The sequence below is a fragment of the Microcaecilia unicolor genome, chromosome 8 (genome assembly GCF_901765095.1).
Source record: "Microcaecilia unicolor chromosome 8, aMicUni1.1, whole genome shotgun sequence".
Taxonomy (NCBI): Eukaryota; Metazoa; Chordata; class Amphibia; order Gymnophiona; family Siphonopidae; genus Microcaecilia; species Microcaecilia unicolor.
This window is the reverse complement of record NC_044038.1, coordinates 119,007,856-119,021,565: the sequence shown is the minus strand read 5'-3', so window position 1 is coordinate 119,021,565 and position 13,710 is coordinate 119,007,856. Positions and strand designations below refer to the sequence as shown.

Sequence of the window (13,710 nt, the reverse complement as noted above, 5' to 3'; positions counted from 1 at the left end):
GAAGGGAGGCCAACACTGCCACTTGCACCCGCAGGGAATTATAGGCCAAGCCTATTTGTACACCATCCTGCAAAAAGTCCAGAATCGGCGAGACAGGTGTGATCGCTTCTGAAGTAAACCAAGACTCAAACTGGCGCCAAATCCTGGCATAAGCCACGGAAGTGGAACGCTTGCGGGCCTGCAGGAGAGTGGAAATGACTGTTTGAATAGCCTTTGTCCCTCAATTGCGCCCTCTCAATCGCCATGCCATAAGACCAAAGCGGCAGGCGTCCTCCATGGCTACCGGGCCCTGTGACAACAGGTTCGGTACCAGAGGTAAAGGAAGGGGAGCCTCCACTAGCATCTGTCAGAGGTCCGCATACCAAGGCCTCCTGGGCCAATCCGGGGCGATGTGGACCACTTCTACTGGGTGCAGACGAATCCGCAGGAGCACGCGCCCTATCAAGGGGAACGGAGGAAACACATATAGTAGGCCCGGAGGCCAGGGCTGAGTCAAAGCATCCAACCCTGCCGAGCGAGGATCTCTCCGTCTGCTGAAGCAGCACGGGACTTTGGCATTTGAACTTGTCGCCATAAAGATCCATCACGGGCTTGCCCCATTTGGCACATATCTGCAAGAATACTTTGTCTGCTAGTTCCCATTCTGCTGGATCGATCTGATGCCTGCTTAGATAATCGGCTTGCACGTTACTCTGACCTGCAATGCGAGCTGCCGACAGAAACTGAAGATGCAGCTCGGCCCAGTGGCAAATCTGTTCGGCCTGCGCGGCCAGTGCTCTGCACTGAGTGCCGCCTTGTCGATTTATGTAGGCCACTGCTGTCGTGTTGTCTGACATCACTCTGACAGCCAATCCTTCCAGGGTCACTTGAAAGGCCAGAAGCGCCTGAAACACCGCTTTCAACTCCAGGCGGTTGATGGACCACTCCCGACTCCTCAGGTGTCCATAGACCCTGGGCATGCTTCCCCTTGCAATGTGCACCCCAGCCCTTCAGGCTGGCATCTGTCATTACTAGACACCAATCGGGGAGCGCCAGCGGCATTCCTCGCCGCAGCATGCTGTCTGAGAGCCACCACTCCATGCTGAGTCGGGCCGCAGGGAGCCAAGAAAGTCTGCATTGATAATCCTGAGAAACTGGAGACCATCTTTGAAGTAGGGAATACTGTAGAGGTCTCAGGTGCACCGCCTTAGCTCGGGTAGGTATACATAGCCCGAGTCTGTGTCGAACCTGGCCCCCAAATATTCTAAAGATTGCGAGGGGGTCAGGTGACTTTTGGCCATATTGATGACCCAGCCTAGAGTTTAAAGTACTGAGACCACTCTGGCTGTAGCTTGATAGCTCTCTGTTACAGAGTCTGCTCTGATGAGCCAGTCGTCTAGGTACGGGTGAACCCTGATACCTTCTCGCCTGAGCAAAGCAGCTAATACCACCATTACCTTCGAAAAGGTTTAGGAAGCTGTGGCGAGGCCAAAAGGCAAGGCCCGGAACTGGAAATGTTTTCCCAACACCGCAAACCTCAGAAACTCTGGTGCGGGGGCCAAATTGGTATGTGCAAGTAAGCTTCTTTCAGGTCTAGGGACGTGAGAAACTCTCCTGGCTGTACCGCAGCAATGACAGAGTGCAGGGTTTCCATGTGGAAATGCCGCACTCTCAGGGACTTGTTTAATTCTTTTAAGTCCAGAATAGGGCGAAAAGACCCACCTTTTCGCGGCACCACAAAGTAGATGGATTATCGGCCGTAGCTGAATCAGACCTTGCAAAGTCTCCTCTACCGCCGCCCGTTTGGCGGCAGAACCGCATCGGGACTCCACAAACACGTCTCTTACTGGGGCGTTGAATTCTATTCTGTAGCCATCTCTGATCAGGTCCAGAACCCACTGATCTGAGGAAATATTGGCCCACTCCTTGGCAAAGAGGGAAAGACGTCCTCCGATGACAGGAAGCGAGGAGGGGGCCGGCGCACCATCATTGAGAGGGTCGCCCCTGAATTCCAGGCCTAGAGCCGGTGGCTGCGGAACGCTTGTCTGAGCGAAAGGAGTTCCTCTGCTGAAAAACGGGCACGAGAAGTGAACCCAGCAGAACGCCCCGGGCGGTACCTTCTAGCTTCACAGAAGCAAGGTCTATAAGAGGAGTGGACCGCCTGGCACTTGGAGGAAGGCCTCGGCCTATCTTCAAGCAAGCGCTGGGGTTTAGGATCTCCCAGGCCTTTAACAATTTTCGCCAACTCCTCACCAAATAGGAGAAGGCCTTGAAAGGGCAACTTCACCAACCTTTGCTTAGAGGCCATGTCCGCTGCCCAATGTCATAGCCAAATAAGACGGCGAGCCGCCACTGCTACTTGTTTAGCCGAAGCTCAGACAATATCATAAAGGGCATCAGTCAAAAAGGACAAGGCCGACTCCAGCCGCGGAGCCACATCCGAGAAGGGCTCCACTCCATCTCCGACCACGAAGGCCTGCCAGAACTCTCCGAATCCTCACAGCCCGACCACGGGGGGGAAAAAGGAGGTGCACCACAATCTGAAGGGGAATTAGCCCTTCCACACTTTTCTTTATGCCAATTATCAGGGAAAATAGCCTCAGCGGGCAATCCCAGGCCAGAATCCACTGGGGGGGGGGGTGGGAGACAATAGAAGGGGCCTCAGACGACCATTGAGGGCGAGCTCTTTTCAGCATGCATGATGCAACACCACCACAAAATCAGGGGAGAAAAACTCGCCCTGGGCACCCAGATCACATCCGGGGTTAGCCGCTCCCTGAATAGCCTCAATTCGAGGCCGCGCCATGCGGAGAATTCAAAATGGCGTCCGCTGCCAGCTCTGAGCGGGAAGAAACATCGCTTGCCATACTCTGGCCGGCTTTTACACCTGCACAGCATGATTTACAGAGCCCTACTGCTGATTTGCGCTTGCCACACCGGGAACAGCGCTTTACATTCTCTGCAGCCATCGCCGAAAACAGCGGGAAAATTCAAAATGGCGGTTTCGCACCAAAAATGCCCCGATCGCGGGCCCACCCTGGAGGAGTTAGAAAACACTCTTACCTCACCGGACCGAGTATCACAGCTCCGGTCCCACAGAAGAATCAAAGGAAAACCTCTGTTCCATTTTTTTTTTTTAACGCTGTGAGGAAAGCAGAGGTAATAAGAACTCCGGAGGCTCAGATGAGTGGGAAAGGCGAACCAATGTGCCTGCATCCACTGAGTGGGAAAGGACGAGGAAAAGCAAGCTAATATGTCCACATCCACGGGGGCATGGGTAAGGCAGGGAAAGGGCTAACCTATGTGCCTTCAAAGTGAAGCTGCTATAGCCTCTAACACCCCGGCTAACAACTGGCAAGCCAGGAGCCACCCCAGGCAGATTTTTAATGGAGCTCAAAGAAGCTGCAGCCACCCTGCTTGGAGAGATAGAGAATACTGAAGAGGCAGTGGAGCTGGCTGGCCATGAGGCACTGTGAAAAGTTGAGTGCTATCTCCCCCTGCTGGTTGATGGACACAACTCATACGTAATGGCTTCATCTGCTTGATGACAAGGAATTGGAACTATTTTCTCTGTCTCTTTCCGCTAACAGATGACATAACCCATTAATCTGGACTGGTCTGATCTGGTATTGACGGCAAGGAAGGTTTTGATACCAAAACATGACCTGTGAGAGTCCCATTCTCTCTCCACAATATATTATCCTGAACATATGTGAATTGTATATCACTGCTGAATAATAGACATCTCAATGAATTCCTGGTCCACACATCTGATCATTCCCGTGCTGGATTAGCAGTAGTCTGAGGGTGAAAGGTATAGTGACCAGGAAGGAGGGGGAATGAGCTTGGAAGACCGATGAGGATCATGAACCTGTACTGTCTCCGCTTTAGCACTGTTGTGGGAGCTAACAAACCAACAGATCGACCAAATTTTTTTGAGCTGAAGTGCAGTAGTTCCTGCTTCCAAACAAGCACACTGCATTCTATTTCCTAGCGCTCATCTGTGGAATAGTTCACCCCTTCCCCCTCAACTATTTTTCTTTCAGACTGCAGTTGGTTTTACCCCTGCCTAAACCACCTGTCATCCATAATTATTTCACATTTTATTACCCCTCCCCCCCCATCCATCCTCTTCCCCTCCCCCTTCAAGCACCCTTCTCTACTTCCCCCTGATTTTGCTTTTCCACTAAATCTTAAGTAGGACTGTGTTCTTTCCTATTTTAAATTGGAGCACCTTTCTGGACTTATTTTAAATTTAAAGTTTTGTATTATGCATTGCCTTGTTCCGTAAGAAAAGGCGGTATTTCAAAACGAACAAACAAGGGTGGAAGAGAGGAAAGGCATAGCTCCCCGAGTTACTTTGGTTTGCTTAGCAAGTGAGCTGTCAGTCAGATAAGTTTCTTTTGCTGTCCCTGTATCAGGAGGTTACAGTTTCCCCCTTTTCATCAGAATAGTTACCAGACTTGAAATGTGCTATTTTCCTTTGGTTTAGCTTCCTTTCTGTTGGGAATGGGGCTGAGGCGGAGGGGGGGGGGGGGGGGGTGAAATGGTCCTGATACTATGGATCTTGCACAATGGCATTCCCAGCCACAGGTGGCAACATAGTGGCTTGTGGGCAACTGTGACCTGATTTTGGTTGCCACTGTCTCAGAAAATGGAGAACTTGGGGAGAAACCATTGGTGGAATCAAAGTCATGTTACAGAAAAGCAAAACAGCCAATTTGGGTTGAACAGTGCTGGGTCAGAATTAAGTGGGATTAAAACAATAGTCAGTGCAGCAGTTTACAAAATTGGAGCTCGAGGAAAATTTGAGGTGGGGAAAAGGGTACAGCTCACACATCTGCAGACAACCCGGGGGGGGGGGGGGGGGGGGGGGAGCAAGCCAGCGAGGGAAACCCCACATATACTCAAAAAGTCAGTTTTCTGAACTAGAGGAGTGCCAGCACACAGGGCTCTATTGGTGACCATCACCTACAGTATGCCTCCATCCCCCCTAGCTGCGCTATGGAGTCGTTTGCCAAAAAAAAAAAACCCCCAAAGCTTGGCCTTATATCATAGCTGCCCAACAGAGAAACAAGGAAATTTACTAGGATTCTTTCCTGAGGCTTATCTGTTTAATGTTATAAGGAAATAAAAAAAGCTGCTGTGCTCAAAAGGTTGGACACGACTATATTCCTAATACTATAAAACTTGGACTACTAAAGTCACTCATATTTTATAGCTCCTGCTACCTCTTGATCTCCCCTTGTTCTCTGTAAAGTTGTGTCGTCACCTAAATATTCAAATTTCTCTGCCTCCCATCTGTTGACATGGTGACACAATCCATTGGTCTGGAACAGTTTAGCAGGATTACATTTCAAGAATGGTGTGAGAAAATCCATGCTTAGTTTGTAAGGCAAGAAGTACTTGCCCCAGAATGTACCCCATCAGGGTGGTGAGAATAATCTAACTGCTACTGCTTCTTTCATAGACCTCAACTGCGTAGCAAGTCAAACAGACTGCCAGAAAGCAAAGAGCGACATCAATGAATGGCCATGATAGAAATGTATGTGGTCTTTGAGCAGACAGTGAAAAACTACAGATTTTAAGACTATATTGAGATATTGCAGAAGGAATACTGTCCTTTAACCTGAAAATTCAGTATGAAAAGTTGTCACTGGCTGAGAATTATTTCAGCTAGTCTGAACAGTATTTTTAACAAGATTAAATTATGAACTGAAAATTCTGGAAACTGTACCAAAATGCATGTAGTATTCATGCCACTTTAGGCCTCAAAGAGCATACTCCCAGATCAGAGAGTAGGAAATCATTTCAGGACAATACATAAGTATTCAGTTATCTGCAGTCTAAAAAGATGTGGACGCATCACTCTGAAATGTGTACAAGATGATGTACTGAAAATAGAAGGCTAATAAGTCTAAGGCATAGTATGAAACAGTGTCAAGGTGAGTTTACCAAGAATGAACGTACAAAATAATGACTAAACTGCTGCAAATGAATTCCAGGGCTTTACATTAACTCTTGCCCTGTGGCTGTAGGCAAGAAAAGCATATCACGCAAGAATGAATCTGAACTACAAAAAAAAAAAAAAGAATGATGTAACGGAAAACAACCTGAAACCAGTTTCTTGGACAGAAAGATACATTGCTAAAGCTATCCAAATTAATGTTTCTGAACAGAAGATAGGGTTTTTTGCTTGCTTTTTTTTTTTTAATTTTTTAAAGCCCTACTGGAAGAGTTAATCTTCAGACCGAACAGCAATATGGGCTATCAGAGGAGTAATGTAAAGCCCTGTAATTAAAATTTTGAAGTCACCTTTGAAATAAAGCAGCATGATACTCAACATACTTGGTAATAAATATGTTATACAGATCAATTAAACCATTCATGCCACAGCAGTAGCTTAAGGAAAAAAAGGTGGTTAAAAATAAACAGGTCATATTGTAATGGAAAAGAGAAGCATCCAATACAATGTAGAACTCACCTTATTAGAGTGAACTGGCATATCGCATATAGAACACAGATGGGGATAACCTTTTGGCAAATATCCATGGAAGTCCTCAACATTGCTACTTGGAGGAGATCCTCTTTTTTTCTCAAATAAAGACCTCTCTTGACCAGGACCACGACCCATTCTGTCATAATCACTGTCAAACTTACGATAGCTATGTGAGGTCTCTGGGTAAAAAGAATCCTCCCTACCCCTCTCTCGATCTCTTAATCTGTCATCTTCATAATCCATTCTGTCATAGTAACCAGACTCTTGAGAGCGACTCCCATGGTCATATTCAACCACTGGGTTGAGACCTGAACCACGATCCTCAAAACTATCCCGTCTAAAGGACCTCGATTCTTCCCAGTCATCCCTAGGTACTCTGAATGGCTGCTCCCGGGAAACAGATCTGCCTTCTCTACCATAACCCAATGAAGAGATTTCTTCAGCTCTCCTCCTTTTAAGCTGCAGAAGAAGTTGGGGCAAGTTTTCAGGAGTGATTTTATCCTCTGGAAAGTGACTCAGGTCATCTAAGTCTCTAGCTGAAAGACCAAAACTGGCCAATATATTAGTGGCCTGGTCTGGATCTCCACGGTGCTGAGAAGCTAGAGGGGGATGACCTCTACTTCCAATGCTAAAAATAGATGGCAAGTTATGCGAAGAAGCACTAGCAGAAGACAGCGTATTATGAGATCCTTGCTGATTCAATGAAGAACTCATTCCAAGATTCATTAAGCTAGCAAGGCGTGCAGTACCCTGGGTCATCCTTCCAAGAGAGGCAGGCATACTTAAAGACTGGGTAGCAGCAGCCAGAAGGCCTATTCCTGCAGAAAGATCACGCCCATGAACTTGTGAATCCCTACTGAGAGAGGATGGCTGGAATGACTTTGACATTGTAGAATTATAGCTTGTCTATTTTATGGATCAAAATCGTAAAGATGGTTGAAAAGAAAGTTCACACTAGAGAACTAGGCAAACTTCAGTTCAAAAATGAAGAAACGCCAAGAAAGGATCGATAATGATTGGAGAGAGTCTTCTTCGAGCAGAGAAACGCCAGACAACTCTGTAGAAAAACAAGCAATATAAGAAGCAATATAAACAGATGCTGATAATTTCAAAAAAATTTGCATGATGATCTCAAAAAGATACAGGTTTATTTACAAATATATCTGACATGATTGCTATTCTACATTATACTCTAAACCAGATCATTTTCATACTTAAGACTGCAAGCCACCTATCTGATAAATACACTAATATTTGTAGGGACCAAGCATAAACCAGAAGCATCAACACTTTGTAGATTACACAAGGTAATATCTGGTAGAAGACACATATGACATTACTGTGCCAAGTTCTGTCCAAGACAGGACATAATGCAAGATAAAGGCTCTAACAAAAAAAAGGTATAGGATGCATCTGGTTTTATTTTCAAATTAGAACTGAAGCCCAGAAAAACTTGGGTGATAAAGAGTCAACTGTAGGAAGTAGAAGAGAACACACCACTTTGCCCAGAAGACCGTACACAGTAAAATTAGATTACATGGCTGAAGACAGATCGACCAGATTAAGATAGTCATAAATAAGTAAATGAAGATGTGAAATATTTGCAACGTTCATTTGATACTCCTGTTCAAAATGCACAGTAATTTCATAAAACAAGATTCTGTAGTCTGAACTAAACATGAAATAGGACCTTAAATTTTATAACTACCTTCACAATAGTTACAGAAGACCTTCAAGTTCAAATTTGTACTCCTGTGGAAAAATTAAAAAGAAAAAGTGTTTAAGACAACCACATTCACGTATTTTCCCTCCTCTTAAAAAAGGAGTCCCAAGTCACATATTAAGAATGAACTGGATCAGATCAGGAAAAAAACAAATTCAAAATGAGGTTATAACTGCACCATCAGGAATCTGCTCAAATCCTCCCTCCCCCTCAGATAACTTGCTCAATTGCCTAGTTCAGTTTGAAACAATTTGCCATTGTGAAGCAAAAATGCACTATTAAAGTCCCCAAGTGTTAAGAATAAGTACCAGGTTTTGAATCCTACATGATTAGTGCTCTACAGTCATGTTCTCCTCCTTTTTCCCCCCATACAGCAGCAGCTCACTCCAGGAGAAAACCTTTGTAGATCAGAAATGTAAATCTGAGGCGATTAATAACCCCAAAACCAGGGAGACTGGGCTTTCATTTGACTTGATCTATAGTACTTTATATCCAAATCACCTGACCTTCAAACTACATAGGTGTCAAATTCAGGTTTGTGTGGGTTTAAAAAAAAAAAAAAAGTTAAGCATCATCTTAACTGACCTAGGAGAACCTATGCAAAAATCACTAGATATTAAAGCAGGGCTTGACAAATCTAGGTAATAGGTCGCGACAGCAACTAAACATTTGTCCCTGGAACCTGGTATTTTAGTGTCAATTTAAAAGTGTTTGTGATGGATACTGCTGCTGAACAGAAATTTTCTTCTTTGTGTGGCTTTGTGTGAACCTGAGCCACACTGTACAGGAAATATTGTTAGTCTTGAGTCAGTAAGCGTTCTCACACTGTGTGACTCAGAATCTCAGACCCCCACAATTTACAGTTGCAGACAGCAGGGTGAGTAATAGGTCCGAGGGCAACTGGGAGAAGAGAGAGGCTTGCTGCCTTGCTGAGACAGGGGCTAAGGGTGGCAAGCTGATTTACTAGGGATGGGGTGGAGGGCAGCAACAGCTAGCTGATGTGAAGGGTGGCCAATAAAAGAGAACAGCAAGACTAATGACAGAGCAGGGAGAAACAGCACACACACAAGACTGGGCGATGGGGTAGGGGGAACAGAGGAAGCTCACATGAGAATAGGTGATGAGTGCGCACAAAAGTTGCTGCTGTGTATTTCAGTGTTGTTCCAAGATGCATTAGGGTAAATTAGGCCGGACCGGCCCACAATGTGACTGATGGGTTCTGCACGCCTTCCAGCAGGTGGAGACTGAGAAAAAACTGACTCTAGCAAGCCAATAAGAGCCCTTGCCAGACAGAGAACAATCCAGTAATAAAGTACCAAAGCAGAAGAGAAGAAGTACATAACCTGTGCATCCAAAAAACCTGAGCAGCCACCGGCACATTGGCAACAAAGGGTTGAGTGCCTGCAAACATATCAAGGTCATTATAAACAGCCAGAAAACTTTTTTTTTTTTTTTTTTTTTTTTTTAATAGAGAAATAAACTAGCAACACAGCTCCAATAAATAACAAAGAACCTCTGAAAACACAGATATCTGAAGGGAGGGATCTGGCCGGTCCTGAGGGACGGACTAAAGGAAAGCAAATTAGCAGGTAAGGCCTAATTTACCCTTCCTCAGCATCCCTCCGGACCGGCCCAGAATGTGACTGATGGGAAGTAAAGCAGTGCAATTATGGGAGGGACCCTAGCAGCCCCGCCGACAACACGCGCGCTCTGAAAGCAACCTGTCAACGACTAAGAATGTCTAAACGGTAGTGCTTAGAAAAGGAATGCAAGGACGACCAGGTCGCCACCCTACAAATGTCCTCTGGAGGAACCAGACAACGCTCTGCCCAAGAAGCTGCCTGACCTCTCGTAGAATGAGCCTTAACATGGTCTGGAACAGTTTTCCCACAAAGCAGATAGGCTGAAGCAATCATTTCCTTGAGCCAACGAGAAATAGTGGGTTTAGAGGCCATGAGCCCCTTACGCGCACCTCCAATCAGATCACCGAATGTCATCCGTAGATTTGATATAGTGCTTCAACAAACGTTTGACATCCAAACACTTCAAACTCCGCTGCTCCTGCAAACCGGAGAAAGAACATAACACAGGCAATACAACCGGCTGAGAAACATGAAACCGGAGACACCACCTTGGGAAGAAAAGACTGAACTGGCTGCAAAACTATGCGATCGGGACAGAACTCCAAAAAAAGGAGATCTACACGACAACGCCTGCAATTCCGAAACTCGCCTAGCCAATGCAACGGCCACCAAAAACACTGTCTTCTGAGTTAAATCCTTTAAAGTACAGGACGACAAAGGCTCAAAGGGAGGCTTAGTAAGCACCAAATTCAGATCCCATGGAGGAAACGAACATTGAGAGGGAGGACGAAGATGAACCCCTCTGAAGAAACGCACCACATCCGGATGACTAGCCAACGACTTCCCTTGAATAGAACCACGAAAACACGACAATGCTGCAATCTGCACCTTAAGAGAAGACAAAGCCAAACCTTTGTCAAACCCTCGCTGCAAAAAAATCCAAATTCTGTGGCACCAAAGCTCCAAAAGGAGAAAGACTACACTCCGTACACCAATCTTCAAAGATCCTCCAAGTACGCACATAATTCAAAGAAGTGGAACACCGCAGAGAACACAGCATAGTCACAATAACCTGAGCAAAGTAACCTTTTTTAGCTAACCTAGCCCTCTCTAGAGCAAAGCCATAAGACAAAATTGATCCGGATGAACAACCAGACCCTGCGACAAGAGATCTTGCATGACCGAAAGCCTGAAGATCCACCAGAAGACGTCAAAAGGTAAGCATACCACGGCCAATCTGGCGCCACCAGAATCAGACTACCCTTGTAATTCTCTACCTTCTGCAGAAGGCGTCCTATCAGAGGCCAAGGAGGAAAAGCATACATTAGCCCAGCCGGCCAGGATTGAAGGCGAGCGTCCAGTCTGTGCGCTTTGGGATCTCTGCGACGACTGTAGAAGAGGAAGCTTTGCATTGGCTGTGGATGCAAACAAATCCATTTTGGGAGCCCCCAAACGATCTACCAACAGACGAAACGCCACTTTGCTTAGAGACCACTCTCCAGGATCGAGCATGTGACAACTGAGAAAGTCTGCCTGAATGTTTAAAACTCCTGCTACATGAGCCGCTGACAGACCCACCAAGTTGACCCATTGCAGAAGCAGCGATGCTTCCCGCTGTAACAGTAGACTCCTTGTCCCTCCTTGCCGATTGATATAAGACACCGCTGTGGCATTGTCTGACATTACTCGCACTGCCCGTCCTCTCAGAAGATGAAGAAAACTGAAGCGCCAGAAGGATGGCCCTCGTTTCCAACAGGTTGATTATTGAACACAGTCTCTGGATGAGACCAGAGACCCTAAGCAACCTGCCCCTGACAGTGAGCACCCCAGCCTTGAAGACTGGCATCTGTCATTACCACAATCCAACTGGGCTGATCCAGAGGCATACCTTTGGTTAAATTGGCCTCCCGAAGCCACCATCGCAGACTGGTCCTCACCTGCAATGAAAGTGGCAGATTGTGATGAAGCGACCCGGTCTGGGACAGCCACCTGGAGAGAAGCAACCTTTGCAAAGGCCTCGTGAGCTCTGGCCCAGGGCACAGTCTATTGCTGCTGCCATCAAACCCAGAATCTAAAGATAATCCCTTGCCAATGGACTAGACGTCTGTAAGAAGATTCGAATCTGAGTCTGCAATTTGAGCACGCGAGCTGGAGGAAGAAACACACGACCCAGCTTTGTATCAAAGACGACTCCCAGATACTCTAAGGACTGAAGGCGACTCTTTTGCATATTGACTACCCAACCTAGGGATTGCAAGAAGTCGAATACCCGAGCCGTCACCGGAACACTTTAGTAGAAAGACTTTGCCCAAATCAACCAGTCTAAATAAGGATGGACTAAAATACCTTCTGTTCTGAGAGCTGACGCTACAACAACCATGACCTTGGTAAACGTGCGGGGAGCGGTCACAAGTTTGAAGGGAAGGGCCCAAAACTGCAAAACGAAGAAAACGATGTGCCAGATGAATTGGAATGTGAAAATAGGCTTCTGTAAGATCTAGAGAAGTCAAATTCCCCAGCCCGCACCACAACAATGACGGACCGAAGTCTCTCCATCCAGAAAGAGGGCACAGAGCTCGATTGACCGCCTTGAGATCTAAAAATCGGCCGAAAAGACCCCTCTTTCTTGGGCACCAGAAAATAAATGGAGTAACGGCCCTGACTCCTCTCTGCCGAAGGCACCGGACAAATCGCTCGAAGATCCAGAAGCCCGTGGAGAGTAACTCGGACCGCGCCAGCCTTGACGCGAGACCGACAAGAGGATTGCAGGAAAGCATCTGATAAAGGGTGAGCAAATTCTAATGCGTAACCGTCTCAAATAACCTCTAAAACCCACTGATCTGAAGTAATCTGGGCCCACCTCTCTTGAAACTGCGCCAATTGAGTGCCCACAGGGATTAGAGGCTGGGCCCGCACACCTTCATTGTTGGGAACGGGAGAGGAGGAAAAGGAACCCCGTCTCTCGACCTCCCCCGAAAGGACTGAGTTGGGCAAAAACGACAAAAATCACGACCTCTGCCACGAGCTGAGAAATGACCGCGGCCAGAACCTCTAGGCCAATCCTCCGGCAACCTCGGAACCTTAGCTTCTCCCAGGCTATTCACCAGCTTGTCCAACTCCTCACCAAACAAAAAAGAACCCTCAAAGGGAAATTTACTGAGTTTGGACTTAGATGCCGCATCTGCTGACCAACCACGAAGCCAAAGAGTATGGCGAGCCGCCACAGAAAAAGCCATAGACTTTGAAGAAGCCCGAAGCAAATCATACATAGCATCTGCCAAAAAACCTGAAGCCATCTCCAGCTTAGCCACCTCATGATCAATAGCGGAAAGATCATCTGAAGAACGGTCTAAAACCCTCTCAGACCACCAGAAACTCACCCTCGTGACCAATGAACCACAAATGGCGGCCTGCACGGACAGAGCCGAAACATCAAAAATTTTTCAACAGGGATTCAATCCGGCAATCCTGAGGGTCCCGCAGAGCTGTACCACCATCTACCGGAACCGTGTTATGCTTAGTAACCGCGGAAACCACTGCATCCACTACAGGAGAACTTAAAAGATGTCCTGATGCATGGGAAAAAGACTTACCGGCCCTGCGAATACCCTTGATCAGCAAATCCACCTTTCTAGGCTCAACCACAGAACTATCTTGGTCGTCAAAACGGAGAGTAGAGAAAACTTGAGAAATAAGCTCCTGAAGGTCATCCTTATGAAAGATTCTGACCACCAAAGGATCCTCCCCACAGGAAGGGATTCTTCTCCATCTACTGCCTGACTAAAATCCTCAGGGAACCATGACTCCTCTGCCAGAGCAGGTAACTCTTGCCCAAGATCAAAGGAATCCTCCTGCTCTGCCTGCACAGATTGCCTGACCCTTTTTAAAGGCACAGAAAAACCCTCCAGAGATCTCTTTACTGGAGG

General features: G+C 46.7%; 1 protein-coding gene across 2 annotated transcripts in view; it reads right to left on the bottom strand.

The window, feature by feature from the left end:
• MATR3 (matrin 3) overlaps positions 1-13,710 on the bottom strand; it is a 354,187-nt gene that overhangs the window by 316,226 nt on the left and 24,251 nt on the right. Inside the window, exons 2-3 of one of the 2 annotated variants that reach the window (XM_030210961.1) lie at positions 8,187-8,230; positions 6,464-7,535 (exon numbers count right to left, since the gene is read on the bottom strand). The exons of the other annotated variant lie outside the window; for it this stretch is intronic. Of the exons in view, the coding sequence (XP_030066821.1) occupies positions 6,464-7,366 (903 nt within the window). The 5' untranslated portion in view covers positions 7,367-7,535; positions 8,187-8,230. The remainder of the gene's footprint in view (positions 1-6,463; positions 7,536-8,186; positions 8,231-13,710) is intronic. 2 annotated transcript variants of the gene reach the window in all.